Here is a 14,181-nt window from a genome sequence, read left to right as displayed (position 1 = left end):
GTTGGTGCTTTTTGTGCATTGTCAATCCTTTCTAGTGTTGCACTAAGGTGCTCAGAATTTGACCATCTTGATTACTGTGATTGGCTCTATCATTATAGGGATTCTCATCTTCTACACAATACTAGTGGAGGGGACAGAAAAGCAGTTTGGAGCCAGTTTGGCAGTTTTGCATTTGAGGAAGAAGTCAGACACACACATACACAGAAGCTGTATATGTTCTCCAAAGAAGCAACTCAGGGTGTATCTATAGCTGATTCTCGGAAAATCAGACACAGAATTAGATTTTGTATAGAATGTCAATTTGTTTCCAGTGCACTCTGCTTCTGTATTTGTAAATAAATATTACAAATGCATGATTAGTCTCCTGTACTGTTACATCCAAAGGAAACTAAGATTTGTTGTGTTGCTCCTGGACCTCACACACTGCTTGGAGAAGACGGAAACACATATTTTCTTCACTGTTGTTTGTTTTGAGAGTTAACTGTGCCATACCGAAACAGTAACTGAGATCTAACACACACACACACACACACACACACACACACACACACACACGATTCCAATGTGTTGTAGAAGTTTTTTTTAAATGTCCTATTTTATTTATTTGGAAAACTTTTTTTTAATTAAAAGAACAAGGATTGAAACAGCTTCCTGGTTGTACAAATACAGCAGTGTTACAAAGACATTTTATTCAGCATTATACATGACAGGTATGAAATGAGAGGAGTCAACAGTGAAAGATGGAAGAAAGTAAGCAGACGTTTGATGTCTGAGACATTGCTACCACCGTTAGCTACTGTGCTGGAGTATCTCATAGAAAAAATATGTATGGCATTTTAAGCTTAACATACTTTTCCCACATGAGAAATATCTGTTCATTAATATGATATAAAATAAATGTAATTCAATCCCAGAAACTCATCTGGCCTAGATTTTCCCACACAGATTTTTTTTTTTTAAGCAAGGAAATGTACATAGACTGGCTTGTTTTGTTGCAATACCCATTAGCTACTGAAGTTCTTTTCCAAAAGAACTGAACAAAATATTGATAGAAAATTCAAATGTTGGCCAACATTTCCACATTTTAAATTTAGTTAACATTCAGAATATATGTTTTGCCAAGAAGGGATTTGTCCCCTAGCAGTTTGCAAATCTGCCACCTGTTCTTTGCTCATCCAAAAGTGTGGCATTTGCACTGTTAATGATTTTGTAACTAACTTCTACAGCATGGTTGGCCAACTGCATGATTTCTGCAACATCAGAAATAAAGCACTGGATGCACAGTTATTAACACAGATTTTTAACATAGTTTGAAGTTATTGAAAGACAGGTTAAAATTATCTGAAAGGCTGTGCTAATTAAAATTCAAAAGCCACAATCAAGTAATACCTTTATTAAGACCAATAAAAAAGACACAGAATCTTAAGCAAAAATTTGGGTTCTCTAGAACAATTCATTAAAAGACTCACATTTGATCTGCAAATGTAGACAGCTTTTTTTGGGGGGGGGGTTCATCGTTTGTGCTCTGATTTAGATAAGAGCTTCCAAACCCCATTATCATATTGGGATAAACCGGTTCAAATTCTGTGTGGACCAGTATTCTCTCTAACTTTTTTTCATCTATGTGCGGAATGAGTTTTGTTCTGGGTGGGAGTATCAAGGCAGTGTGTGTGCATGTGCATTCAAAGTGGGGCCTTCCTGACTCAACCTGAGTTGGATCAAAAATTAACTGAGTGGACATCAAAAAACTTGTGAGCGCAGGCAAGTGTGCATGCCTTAAAGGGAACACTGGTGTGGACACATCTGTTTCAGTTCACTTATTTGCTTGGTTGTGCTGAGCCACAACCAATCAGATGTTGGCCTTGTGATCAGAAAGAGATCAAGGGGAAAAAGTAAAACTCAACTTCTGATCAGTATGATCAGAATGAATATGGGCATGAGGTTTAGATACTGCCAGCAAAGGGAAGCAATCAACTACTGCCAGCAAAGGGAAGCAATCAAATACCACTGAGAGTGGGTGAAGCCAGAATGCCCTGTTTGCAGGAAGTGTTGAGAGTCTGTGACGTATGCATGGAGCTGTCCTCTTTCATTTTCCACAACCACATCTTGAATACGTCAAGGAGACATTTAGGCTCAGTTCACATCAGCAGCCAGTGAAGTGGTAAAACTGTTTCTGGACTCTACCATTTCATGAGGGAAACGTGATTGAATTTTTTTTTAAAAAAAAAATCCCTGCACATGTGAAACTAGCACACCAGGAAAAAAGGCTAAGCTAGAATTTTTCTCCTTAATGGCTAGTTTTCTCTCTCTCTGTGTGTACCGTATTTGAATAGAAGGTGACTCTGAATGTAAGACAATGCCTTAATAGAGGATAAATACAGATCATGCCTGTATTTACCTAAAATAAAGAGGAGTCTGAATCTAAGATGACCCCCTCCCCCTATATTTAACAGTAAAGAACTGAGGTGGGGGACTTGACTCGGGGCTGTGCAACTTTGCCCTCACCCCCCACAGGTGTTGTTGGTCTACAACTCCCCTATTTCCAAACTACAGTGGTCAATAGCTAGGGATTGTGGGAGTTGTAGGCCAACATCTGCAGGAGGGCCAAAGTTGAGCAGTCGTTTCTTAGATTCAGGTAAATACGGTATATCTATATATCTATAGCGCTATAGATGATTTTAAAAGCGGCAAACAGAATTCCATACAAATAGTATATGGATCCCAGAAGGATGCTGTTAATAAAAAAGAATACTGTTTAAATCAATATAGATAAATAGATACACACACACATACCCACTCATCAGCTGTTTGTGTGAAGTTAATGTATATCAATTTCATTACATGTGGAGGGAGGACAAAATAAATAATAATCACATAAAAATTACAGGGAAATGATGTAGTAGTAGTAGTAGTACTAGTAGATGAAGAATTTTGTATCTACTAGTACTAGTAGATGAAGATTTTTGTACTTTCCCCACAATGGGGCTATTCCCACGATCAGGCAGAATTGGGCTAGGGGAGCCTAGCCCGATTTTGCCTGATAGTGGGAGCCACCAGGCTCGCAAGCGAGCCCGGTGGCTTCCTGGCAGTTAACCCACCAAACTAGCCCTCCCCTTAAACCGGGTTTGTGGAGTGAGTGCTCCGCAAACCCGGTTTTCTAAATCTTGAGTAGACCCCCAGTGGGAGGCTGAAAAGTAGCCTCCCGGCTCGGGGGTCTCTCCAGTATGCCCTGTGTGCTTGCGCAAGGCATACTGGAGTTTCAGGAGGCTGCGCGGCCCCCGAATTCCCCAGCCCCTGCCAGCTCCGTCATGGAGCCGGCAGTTGTGTGGGCGGCCGATCCGGCTGCCCAGGGCTCCCGCCCTGCTTGTCTGTGGGGAGAGTGGGCTTAGCCTGCTCTCCCCGCAAAACTGGCAAAAGCGGGTCTCACTGATCGTGAGACCCACCTCAATATCTTCCACAAAGAATAAGAAACCGAAGGGCATTCTATTAAGTTTGGACCGAACTTTTGCTAGGCCATTCCCATATTCCACAGAATGGCAGGACTATCAGAAAGCTGTGGTCAGCCTACTGAAGAGGCAGATAAATAGAACCCAGTTTGCAGCAAACTGGAGTGTATGGGAATTTCTAGAACAGGCCTGCTCAATGTAGGCCTCCCAGCTGTTACTGGACTACAACTGTCATAATCCCCAGCCACAGTGGCCAATAGCCAGGGGTTATGGGAGTTGTAGGCCAACATCTGCAGGAGGGCCGAAGATGAGCCGAAGATGAGCAGCCTGCTCTAGAGTAAGCATGGGTTTGTAGATGAGTTCCCTCCAGCACACCCACACATACTGTTTCCTTTCTTCTTATAGCAGGCTTTTGCTCCCCTAGTTCAGCAGATCACTGATAGAAAACTCTTTTTGCACATGGGTTGCATTGACTAGAAAGAGACATCCAGTAAACACTACAAAGCTAGATGATTGTTTTAGAAGAGTGAATGTGATGGTGGTTTGGTAGAAACATAATTGTAATGTGCATATTCACCTATTATTGCCTCTGGTAAACATGTTTTTCAGGGTTTTCTAATATTTCAAAATCCTGTTTGACCAGAGACAACTGTGGGATGAAAGCAACGTGAATGTTTGCCAAGGGCAACGATGCCCCTACAATACCACTGGCATCTGTCTTCAGTAAAATATTTGGTCACGTTGCCTTTAAAATATCCAGTGAAATGCTGTGGCTCCTCTGTAGTATCCCCACATTAAACAGTGGTGGTTTTCCGTTTACGGCCCCGAACACAGATTTGAATTCCTGCTCTTGTACATTGGAGTTGAACAATAGAGTCCCCCAGTGACAGGAAGCGAATGTTCAGATAGGTAGCCAACCGGCAGCTGCAACTTTAACTGGGCTGTTACATCTGTTTCCTGCTACCCAACAAGATGTACACTAAGAATAGTTTTAGGGTGCTCTCTGCAACATGGAGAAATGGGTGCTCTCTGCAACTGAGAATTCCAATTACAACTCCTGGGTGTGTTTCTTCTATATTTTACTTATCTCTCCAAAGATGCTAGAAGGAAGAAAACTGACAGAAAATGAACCGCACATGTGACACAGATCCCTCCAAACAGCCATCTGATTCAAATTATGCTCACTCACACACAGAACCACTGCCAAATGGGAGCAAGGTGGTGAACTTCATAAGACAGAATTGATGATAATGTGGCTCTTTCCCATACAACCATCCTCCTCTTGCTGAGGGAGCAACTAGGTCTGGAAGCACCACATGGTCAGCTTTGCCCAAATGGCTGTGATGTTCACACGCATAATGTTGCTGCATGGGGTCACACGACAGGGCAACAGCTCTATAGGGAATGCAGCAGTAGGTGTGTGTCCCTCACATCATACTGGCATTTTCTGACCTTCTAACATTCACTCTCAGTGCTGCTTTCCATCACAGAAATGGCATGCTCCCATCCTGGTATCTTCATATACCTAATGTAATGTGTGTGGGGGATTCATGTCTAAAGACATGCAGTAAATAAATACACAACTGGGACATTTGACCAACTGCAGCTCCTGGGTTTTCAAGCATGCATCTCTCCTCCATGTCACAGTGCAATGCTGAAATGTATATTTTCTGCAAAGCATGAAGCAGCCTTCCAAATAATCCATAGCAAATAACCTCCACCCATGCCTTCAGTAATCTTGCTTTTTAATTGGCTGCCCCAGTACTGAGCAGGAACAGGAACTGCCTAGTAAGAGGGTGGAAGATACATTTGATTACCTGTCTCAACTATTTCCTGCATTGTTGTCCAACTCGCCATTCAAAGGGAGCCTCTGACTCAGTTTCCTCTCTTGGGCTCTATTGCTGAGCTTCAAATGGTGTGCAAGATCAGGGCTTCAAGACTCAGCTCTCATTTGGGTTGGGTACTTGTAAGTAGTGAATTTTGAACCAACAGGAAACCTGCCCTCCTCATAGGCACCATTGACTAGGAATACCATTGCACTTTCACAGACAGCATGTGTAACACACATGCAGTCCCATAAGAAATCCCTTTGGGTAAATCCTGAAGTTGCATGCGTAGTTCCATTGCTAGATAGGGTCTTCACCATCCACCACACAGAAGCCTCTCTGTGTGTGTGTGTGTGTGTGTGTGTGTGTGTGAATCCAGTGTAGCAGATTCATCTTTTCTACACACATATTATGTTCACTCCACAGAAAGCAGAAGGAATTATTCTAAAGGTGCCATTAAAATAGTCTGCGCATTCAAAGTGATCCAGAATTCTCACATCTTCCAGTGCCAAGGCTGGAATTCAGTCAATTAGGGATCCCAACTGGATTCAATGGCTGACAGCCAGACTAAATTACTCAATAGCATTACTCAAGGGTTACTCTAAAGGACTACATAATTTCAAAGGGACTACTCAGGAGGGGTAATCCAGTCTGGATGCCGGCCAATGTGTATAAAAGAAATATTGTGAAATTGAAAAAGTGGTAGAAAATGAAAATGTAAAAATATTATGGGACTTCCGACTACAAACAGACAAACATCTGCCACACAATACACCAGATATAACTCTAGTCGAGAACAAAGAAAAACAAGTGAAAATAATCGACATAGCAATACCAGGGGATAGCAGAATAGAAGAAAAAGAAATAGAAAAAATCAACAAATACAAAGATCTACAAATTGAAATTGAAAGGCTGTGGCAGAAAAAGACCAAAATAATCCCAGTGGTAATTGGCGCCCTGGGTGCAGTTCCAAAAGACCTTGAAGAACACCTCAACACCATAGGGGCCACAGAAATCACCATCAGCCAATTACAAAAAGCAGCTTTACTGGGAACAGCCTATATTCTGCGACGATATCTATAACAACTGACAATAAAATTCTGGCATCCCAGGTCCTTGGGAAGGACTCGATGTCTGGATAAAACAAACCAGTCGATAATACCTGTCTGACAGTGTAAACAAGAAATAATAATAATAAAAATCTGGTATCAACTTATACAATCTGTCTATGTGGTTGCTAAGAGTTGACACCGACTTGACGGCACTTAATAAATCTATCATCAACTTATACAAGAGACTTTTTAAACCTCTTAATTTTTGTTTAGTTGCTTTCCATTCCTACTTCAGGGAGAGATGTATTTGGTTTTGTTAGAAATCCCTTCATTCCTGTGAGATCATTATACTTGTGTAATAACAGAACATTTGTTAAATTTTTTGATTTTTAAATTGATTTTTAAAATATATATAAATTTACAATTCCTGGATGAAGAGCTTCACATGCTCAAAATCCACTGGAATGAGTTTTGAATTATTTTATTAATGACTTTCCCCCATAAGTCTTTGGGATAGTATCTTCTGCTTTCTGTGGCTTGACAGCGTGCTTCTCTTTTTGCTGAATTGGGGCTTCTGAAAATTCTTACTTATATCCAGTTTCGTTCCTTTCCAAGCACACATTATACTGACATTTTTTAACTTGGACATTTCCGACACAGCTAGTAAATCTCAATACTTTTGCCAATGCTTATGTTAAAACAACAACCAAAAACCTCCCATTCTCATACCATACTTAGTTAATTTGGGTGAGGTGGAAACAACCATGGTTTTATTACATTTTCTGGTGTTTTTTTAAAAAAAGCTTTTGATATTAATATTTATTATAATAAAGAACAGTCAAGCAGCATGAAAAAAATATATCTTAGCTACATTACCTTAATTGCCAAAAATATACACATATTTTCCTCTTATTTAATTAAAAATAACAACTGGGAACAGAGCAGGGTGTTAAAGACACAGGCAATGTTCTAAAATGAGACATTAGCATCAAAAGATGGGTAACGAAACATACCCCAGTGCAACCAAGGTGTGGAACTTTTATCTTTTTAGATTTTATTTCCATTCTATCCCTGCCAAAAGAGACCACAGTGCTCTTTCAAAGTGCACTTCTAGTCTGTTTCAAACATCACTTTTTATCATGGAGCTTAAGTCCCATGTTAACTTTCCAAGGATAAGAGACATGTCAATTTCAAATCAGTTTCATTCTTGGGAGGTTGTTTCTGATATCCAGGTTTGTTGTGGTGGTGGTGGTATATCTGCTAGAAAAGGTGCAGAAAAGACAATAAAAAATAATCATTGGGTTTGGAGCACCTTCTATGTGAAGAAAGGCCGTAGTGTCTGGGGCTTTTTAGTTCAGAAATAAAATTCCTAATAGCCAATGTAGCTGATATTGTGGAGATGTTATTAGATCTCTTGTGTCTTTTCTTCTAAAAGCAGCAGCTTGTTGGTGGTGGTGAATTGCCCTGGGACTCTGGTGCTGAATGAGATGCTTAAAGCTTTTCATCTTGCATCATTTTCCCAACCTGAATTACACCTCCTAATATTTGCTTAAATTAGGGGAAACATACATGCACCTGTATGTTCCCCTTAATTGGTCAAATAGAGAATAGAAAGATTTTTTAAAAATGTCTTTCTTTAAAAAAAAAAGTTTTTAAAAACTTCCCAACAAAACCAATAATTTCTTCACATATTTCTCCCATCTTTTGACATATGGAATTCACTGTTAAAGCTGTGTTGTTGGCTTAGGTGGCTTTGAAAGGGGATTTGACAGATGAATGGAGGGTATCTATAGAGATCTATTAGAGTTCACACAGCTCCCAAATTAGGGCTGGATGCCTCTCCTACCCCACTCATCATCATGTGAATGAGCCTAATATATTTTGAAGACACACTGGAAGAAATAAAATGGGACATGTGGCCCTGAGTGAGAGTATCCCCTTGGACAGCAACCCAGATTTACTGGGGGATCCCAGGGCTGACCCAAGATACTTGGCAAGCCTGAACATTTTTATTTATTATACATTAAAACAACAGCAACAACCCAAAACGTTCTCCTACCTTGCACTGATGAACATGGAGTGCAATCTATGGGACTTTCCCCTGTGTAAGTCCCATTGAAAAAAGCTGTCATGCACTTGTGCAGCTTCTGTTCACTTGTGTAGGAGAACACTCTGGTGGATTGTGTCCTATGAGTTAGGTCTGTCTCCCACTTTGTCACTCGATGGGCACAAAAATCTACTGTCACCCTTTGCCTCACTATAGGGTTGCATCTGGACCATTTTGAGATGGCAACAGTTAAGTTTCTCTATTCCTCAATGTGGCCACCACCCTCCCACCTTCCCATCACCAAGATAACAGCTACTGAGGCTGTTCACATAACCAAAAACTGGGTAGGACAAGTGTCCTACCCAGGTTTGGGAGCTGTGTGTGCTTCCAATGTCTGGTTGTGTGGGGAAAAACAACTAGGTAGGAAGATGGAGGAGTGACTGTGTGGGGGACAGGAGAGGGTAGGGCAGTGTTGTCATACCCAGCCTTTGACCAAGGTAGGAGAAAAAGCTGTCCTTCCCAGCTCCCACACAATCCCTTCTCCCTCCTCCTACCTAGTTGTTTGCTCCCCCACACCGCAAAATTGGGAGTGTGCACAGCTCCCAAACCTGGGTAGGACACTTGTCCTACCCAGTTTTTGGTTGTGTGAACAGCCTAATTATGTCCCCCTTACTCCTTAGCATGCCCTTTCTCCCACCTCTCTGCTTTCCCAGATGTTCTGCCTTTGGCAAGTGAGGTGGTGGTGAACAGGGCAGCTGGTTGCTGACCAACCTCAATCCAGCCATTCAAAAATGAAGCGAATGCAGACCTTATGGACCCAAGTTGATATAAAGTAATGTCTGAAACAGACCAGGCTGGGAGGAGAGTTTGCAGCTGAAGCAGAGGCTGGATGGAGGTGAACAGAGCCGACACTTTGAAAAGAGAAAGTGGGCCTTTGAATGATGCCAGAAATCAATAAGTGCTTCCTTTTAATTCTCCTCACTTTTACTTCCATCATCTTTCTCTATTGTTGAGGCATGAAGCAGAAACTGTCTCCTTGAAGGAAGAAGTCTTGAAGACCTGCAGCTGAGAAGCTGTCATCATCCTTCTCCTCTCTTTGAGGGGTGATAAGAGTTGCCCACTCTCCAGAATGGTGAGCCTGATCTCTCCTGTCACTCGGCTTTTGTTAGAGGTCCCTTAGCATTCCTTACCCTATTGTTTTGACTCCATATTGTATTGTCTTTGGAGAGGTTTGTTTGTTATTGTGAAATGGTACTTACTAGAGAGAGTTGGTCTAATTCCTGTAACTGAGGATGTAGCATCCTATATACAAAATCAATCCAGAATTACAGATTTCTTCTCCCCTGAAGGGAAGGCATTTAGGAAAGAGGCAAATGACAATGCAGCCTGGAACCATTGAAACCATTTTTTGGTTTGCAGAGTCAACCTTGACCTTTGCAGAGAATTGCAAAGAATGGCAAAGAATTGGCTCTTTGCAGAGAATTTGCAGAACTGGCCTTTGCAGAGAACCTCTTCAGTCCAATTATCCATGACTGAGCAACAGAATAATTCATGTTCTGATCCGTCAAAAGAACCAGGAGCAACAGATAACTACAGACTCTCCTTACCAAATCCAGCAGCAGACTGCCTTGCCTGGGTATTAGGACCTTTATTTCCATTTGACATATAATTTATTGGGCAAACAGTAAAAAATCTATTAATAAATTATCCTCTCTCTGGTTAAACAATATGCTTCTGATAAAGAAATTCCTAGATGAATGAAAAAAACTCTCGGCCACCCTGACAGAACTGGTGTTTCCCCCACCTCCCACTAGAGTTAGCTTGACTTCCTGACCCACACTCAGCCTTCGTGATGTTTTTGGCAGACATACATCTCATCAAATTGGCTGCTGTTCTCCTGGGGAAGTGAGTTTGTGACAACACACACTTCCAGCCAATCAGTGCCATGCACAGACAACTTCTGCCCCAGACATGCAGTTGGTTTCTCCAAAACATGATCCTGGGGAAAATACTGCTCATATGAACAAAATGCAGTGTATCTGCTTCCACAGCACTCAGAATACAACCTTGGATGCACCTCAACTCTCCTTCTGCTAGCCATGGGGAGAGGCAAGGAGCTGCACAGAGCACTGATGCCCCACTCTTTGACCAGGGCCTTGTCAACATCCCCCTCTGGCTTCTGAGATCTCATTAAGCACAACCCACACATTTCCAGGCCTGTCACCTGCTAGAAGTCTGCTTTGCAAGCAATTCTCAGGTTGCTGACAGAAAATGCTACAGCTGTTTGCATGATCACAGACATGTGGAATGCACGTGCCCCTGATCACACATCCTATAATGGTTGTTTTAGCCACATACAGTACAGAATGATAGCTCAGCTTTTGACCTCGTGCATGGGAAGTGGCACTGAAAAACAAAGCGTCGCGTTGTGTTCTTCTGCCACATCTCCACCACTTGACCAAAGCATGCTATCCCTGCACAGTCCCTTGGGGTTCAGGGGGTGCTGTGTGGTTTGCAGTGGAGAGAATCAAGCATATCTCTGAACCCATAAACGCTCTCCACTGACACTCCTGTAGGCAAATGTTTGCTTGTCAAGAGGATCTCACACCTAGGATCGCAGAATTCTAGGTCCTCACCTGAACCTGCCCTTCTCCCCAGCTAGTGCCCAGTCCTCCTTCCTCAAGTGTAGAGACCTTTTCTGCTTTTTAAACATTAATAATGAATTTGCTCCTTTGCACCTGCTTACCATATCCACCTGTGTGCCCATTCACTTGCATTTTTTTTAGCTGAAGGAAAACATTGCCACTTCAAAACCACATCTCAAGTTACTCCCCAACACCACCCCCTGGCACACTGCATCAAATGTATTTGGGTGTGTATGGGTGCAACTGTGCAAATTCAGCATTTATGGAAGGGGGCAAGGAATTTAGTAAGGTCAAGCCTGCAATTGTAGGAGAAGCAAGTGCATATGGTTGGGAAGGAAATATACTCCAATCCTGCTAGGGAACATAGATTTGCATACCTATCTGGATGAGGAACTCCAAAAGTGCTGCAGGAGCTGTTCCTTCCCAATCCAGCTGCAAGGCTGACTTCTTGTCAGCCCGATGAGAAAACTGGAGATAGCACCCATCAGTTGTTTGGGAGGAGGACCAAAGAGTTGGATTTAGTCCCTGTCACTATTCACTCCTCACCAAACAGCTGATCTGTGCAATTGCTGATTTTCTTCAGTATTGGCAAGCCAACTGCACATGTGGACAGTTAGATGGAGACCAAGAAGATGAGTACCAATAATATAGTGGAGGGCAAAATGGAATTGGAATGCGATAAGAAATGCTGTTCTGGATGCATTTCAAAGGTGAGATTTTCTGTCTAAACAATAAGTGCATCACGTTGATGGAGGCTTCTGTCTGTCCGTGTTTTTAACACTCAACTGAAGAGAAGGGAGAGAATGTCAAACATTGTTTTGTTTTGTAGCTGCTCCTTAATCTGTGCCAAAGCTGCCAGGAAGAGGTGCTTTCTAATTTCCACTTGGAATAGTTGCTGTTCTCGTCAGTTTCCAGTAGCTTTAGTTTCCAGTAGCTTTCTGTTAAACATAATCTTTTTTAAAAAAGCAAAACAGAACCTTAAACAATACACACACACACTCACGCACTCACCCACAACCAACATTTGGAATCAAGCACATCTGTCTGAATAAGATAAACACGGCAAAAGATAAAATCCTGAAAAGTTGCCATCTCTTTCTTCTTTTTTTAAAAGTCCAGCTCCACCCTGTGGCAGGTATTTTTCTTTGTTTTCAAAAAGAAAGAAAGAAAGAACAGAAAGAAAACAAAAAACAAAGCGCGCGCGCACACACACACATACACACACACACACACACACACACGATGGATTTGAACAGCAGTGGTTTTTTCGGGGATCATCAGCACATGCTCACCACCGATGTGTCAGAATAGTGCAAATTGGAAGAGGTGGTGGGGATGTGTCTAAAATGACTGTATATCCATGGAGGCATGAAAAACCTTTTAAGACCCTCAGTATTTCAGTCACCGGGAGTCTCACCCCTTAAGATATCTGGATTATCCAGCAAAGTTGGGGCTGGGTGGAGTGCCTCAAGACATCTGGCCTTGAGCCTCATTTCCTCTCATCACAGCATCCTTCCAAAACAAAAACAAAAACAAAAACTGAAGGCAGAAGGGAGCTGGTGCCTTTGCTGAGGAACCTGGTTTCAAAAGAGAGTTACGGCAGGAATTGCAGTGATGGGAAGACCAACGTTCTGATCAGCTAGAATTTAGCCTAGTGCCACCTATTGTGGAAAAGGATGTTCTTTACCAGAACAGAGCTGCTTTGGAGATGGAAGGAACAGCTGCTGCCCTTAGATAAAGTCTCCATCCCGCCTCTTTGGTGTTGGCTTTTGACTCAGACCATCAAAGAACGAAAACATCCTTCTGAGTGACTGGAAAGCATCTTGATGGTAAGCAAAGACATGTACTGGTCCTGGTCTTCTAAACCATAGGCTGCCTACAAAGGCTCCCAACGATGAGGAAGAGAAGTGTCTTATTCAGCATGGAAGTTAGGGATGGTTTCCTTTAGGCTGATTACTAAGAGAGAGTCTCGTAATGACTGGGGGAGATTTGGGAGAACAAAGATGGCTGCTCTCAGTCTCACTGAGATTGGTTCCCCCCCCGCCCCCCTGGAAGAACCATGTCCCAGTAAGTTTTAGGGAAGCCACATTCATGAGCACATCTGAAGACCTTTACGGTGCAGGATTCTTGTGGGGTTACTCCAGCTAACACTTTCCCTTTCTTGCCCTCTTATGCAATGGAGACCTCAAAAGTTCCATCCCTTCCTATTTTGCTGTGGCTGGACCTTCCTGCTTCTGAATAGACTGCTGGATTTCTTAGCCGTGGTTTGAAAATGCCCTGCTCTGCAGAGCATTATCTGCTAGGATAACGTGGCCACAATCCAGCTAGCAGACCCCCACCTTTAGCGATGGGATCCACAGGTGTCTGAGGATGAGCAGATGTCTTCCCCTTCTTTTCCCCTGAAGTGCAACTTCTCTTGAAATAAGTGCAGCATTGTCGAGAAAGCCAGCAAGGGAGAGGGTGTGTCCACTTCAGCTGCCTTCTTTGGAAGGACATGGGACAGCAGGTTCAGAACCAAGGAACATGGACTCCTGACGCACCTCCGCTTGGTGTTGCCCTGCCCACAGCAGGAAGACTTTCTCAGAAGTCTTGCATGCGGTTGCTCTACCTTTCGGGATCCATGGCTCAGGGAGAGATTATTTTCCTATGGCAAAGAGTAGCCTTGAATCACCAAAGTTAGCCCTTGTCCTGAACTGAGGCACCTCCCTTTTCATTCATGCTCTAGAGGGGAAAAAAATGACAGAAGCACAGAACTGTCTAGGCTGGTTGCATATCAAATAGCAATAAAAGGGGGAAAATGTAGGTAGGGAATTAAAGCATCCACCTCAGGTATGGCCCCAAACCTGAGGACCATTCTAAACATCACTATCCCCTTTTGACTCCTCTTCCCCCCCACCCCCAAGTCCCTGCCTCCTCTTCTTATTTCTTCACATCTCTGCACCTTCACCTATATTTCCTTTAGGACAAGTGCTTCCTTCCTTCCTTCAGTTGTCTGCCCTTGCCTCAGAGGACGTCTGATCACTCTGTTTCCAGCCTTCAGCCTTCCTGCATTCAAATCCCAATTATTTCTTTCCCCAATTCATGCTGACAGAATGCAGCCTAATGCCCCTGGACCATGCATGAGATTTCACCCCCACCCCACTGACCATCTACTTCCCTTGCAAC

The 14,181-nt window shown here is 42.7% G+C and overlaps 1 protein-coding gene across 5 annotated transcripts in view; it reads right to left on the bottom strand.

Moving 5' to 3' along the window:
• Positions 1-576: 576 nt before the first annotated feature.
• The window catches only part of MLLT6 (MLLT6, PHD finger containing), a 138,477-nt gene continuing 124,872 nt past the window's right edge, over positions 577-14,181 (bottom strand). For all 5 annotated transcript variants that reach the window (XM_053259997.1, XM_053260000.1, XM_053259999.1 and 2 more), the window contains one exon: positions 577-13,737. In XM_053259997.1, coding sequence (XP_053115972.1) covers positions 13,693-13,737 — 45 coding nt within the window. In that variant the 3' untranslated portion in view covers positions 577-13,692. The remainder of the gene's footprint in view (positions 13,738-14,181) is intronic.

Source organism: Hemicordylus capensis, chromosome 6 (genome assembly GCF_027244095.1).
Source record: "Hemicordylus capensis ecotype Gifberg chromosome 6, rHemCap1.1.pri, whole genome shotgun sequence".
Taxonomy (NCBI): domain Eukaryota; kingdom Metazoa; phylum Chordata; class Lepidosauria; order Squamata; family Cordylidae; genus Hemicordylus; species Hemicordylus capensis.
The sequence above is the reverse complement of the archived record's forward strand: the minus strand, read 5'-3'. Positions and strand labels throughout refer to the sequence as shown.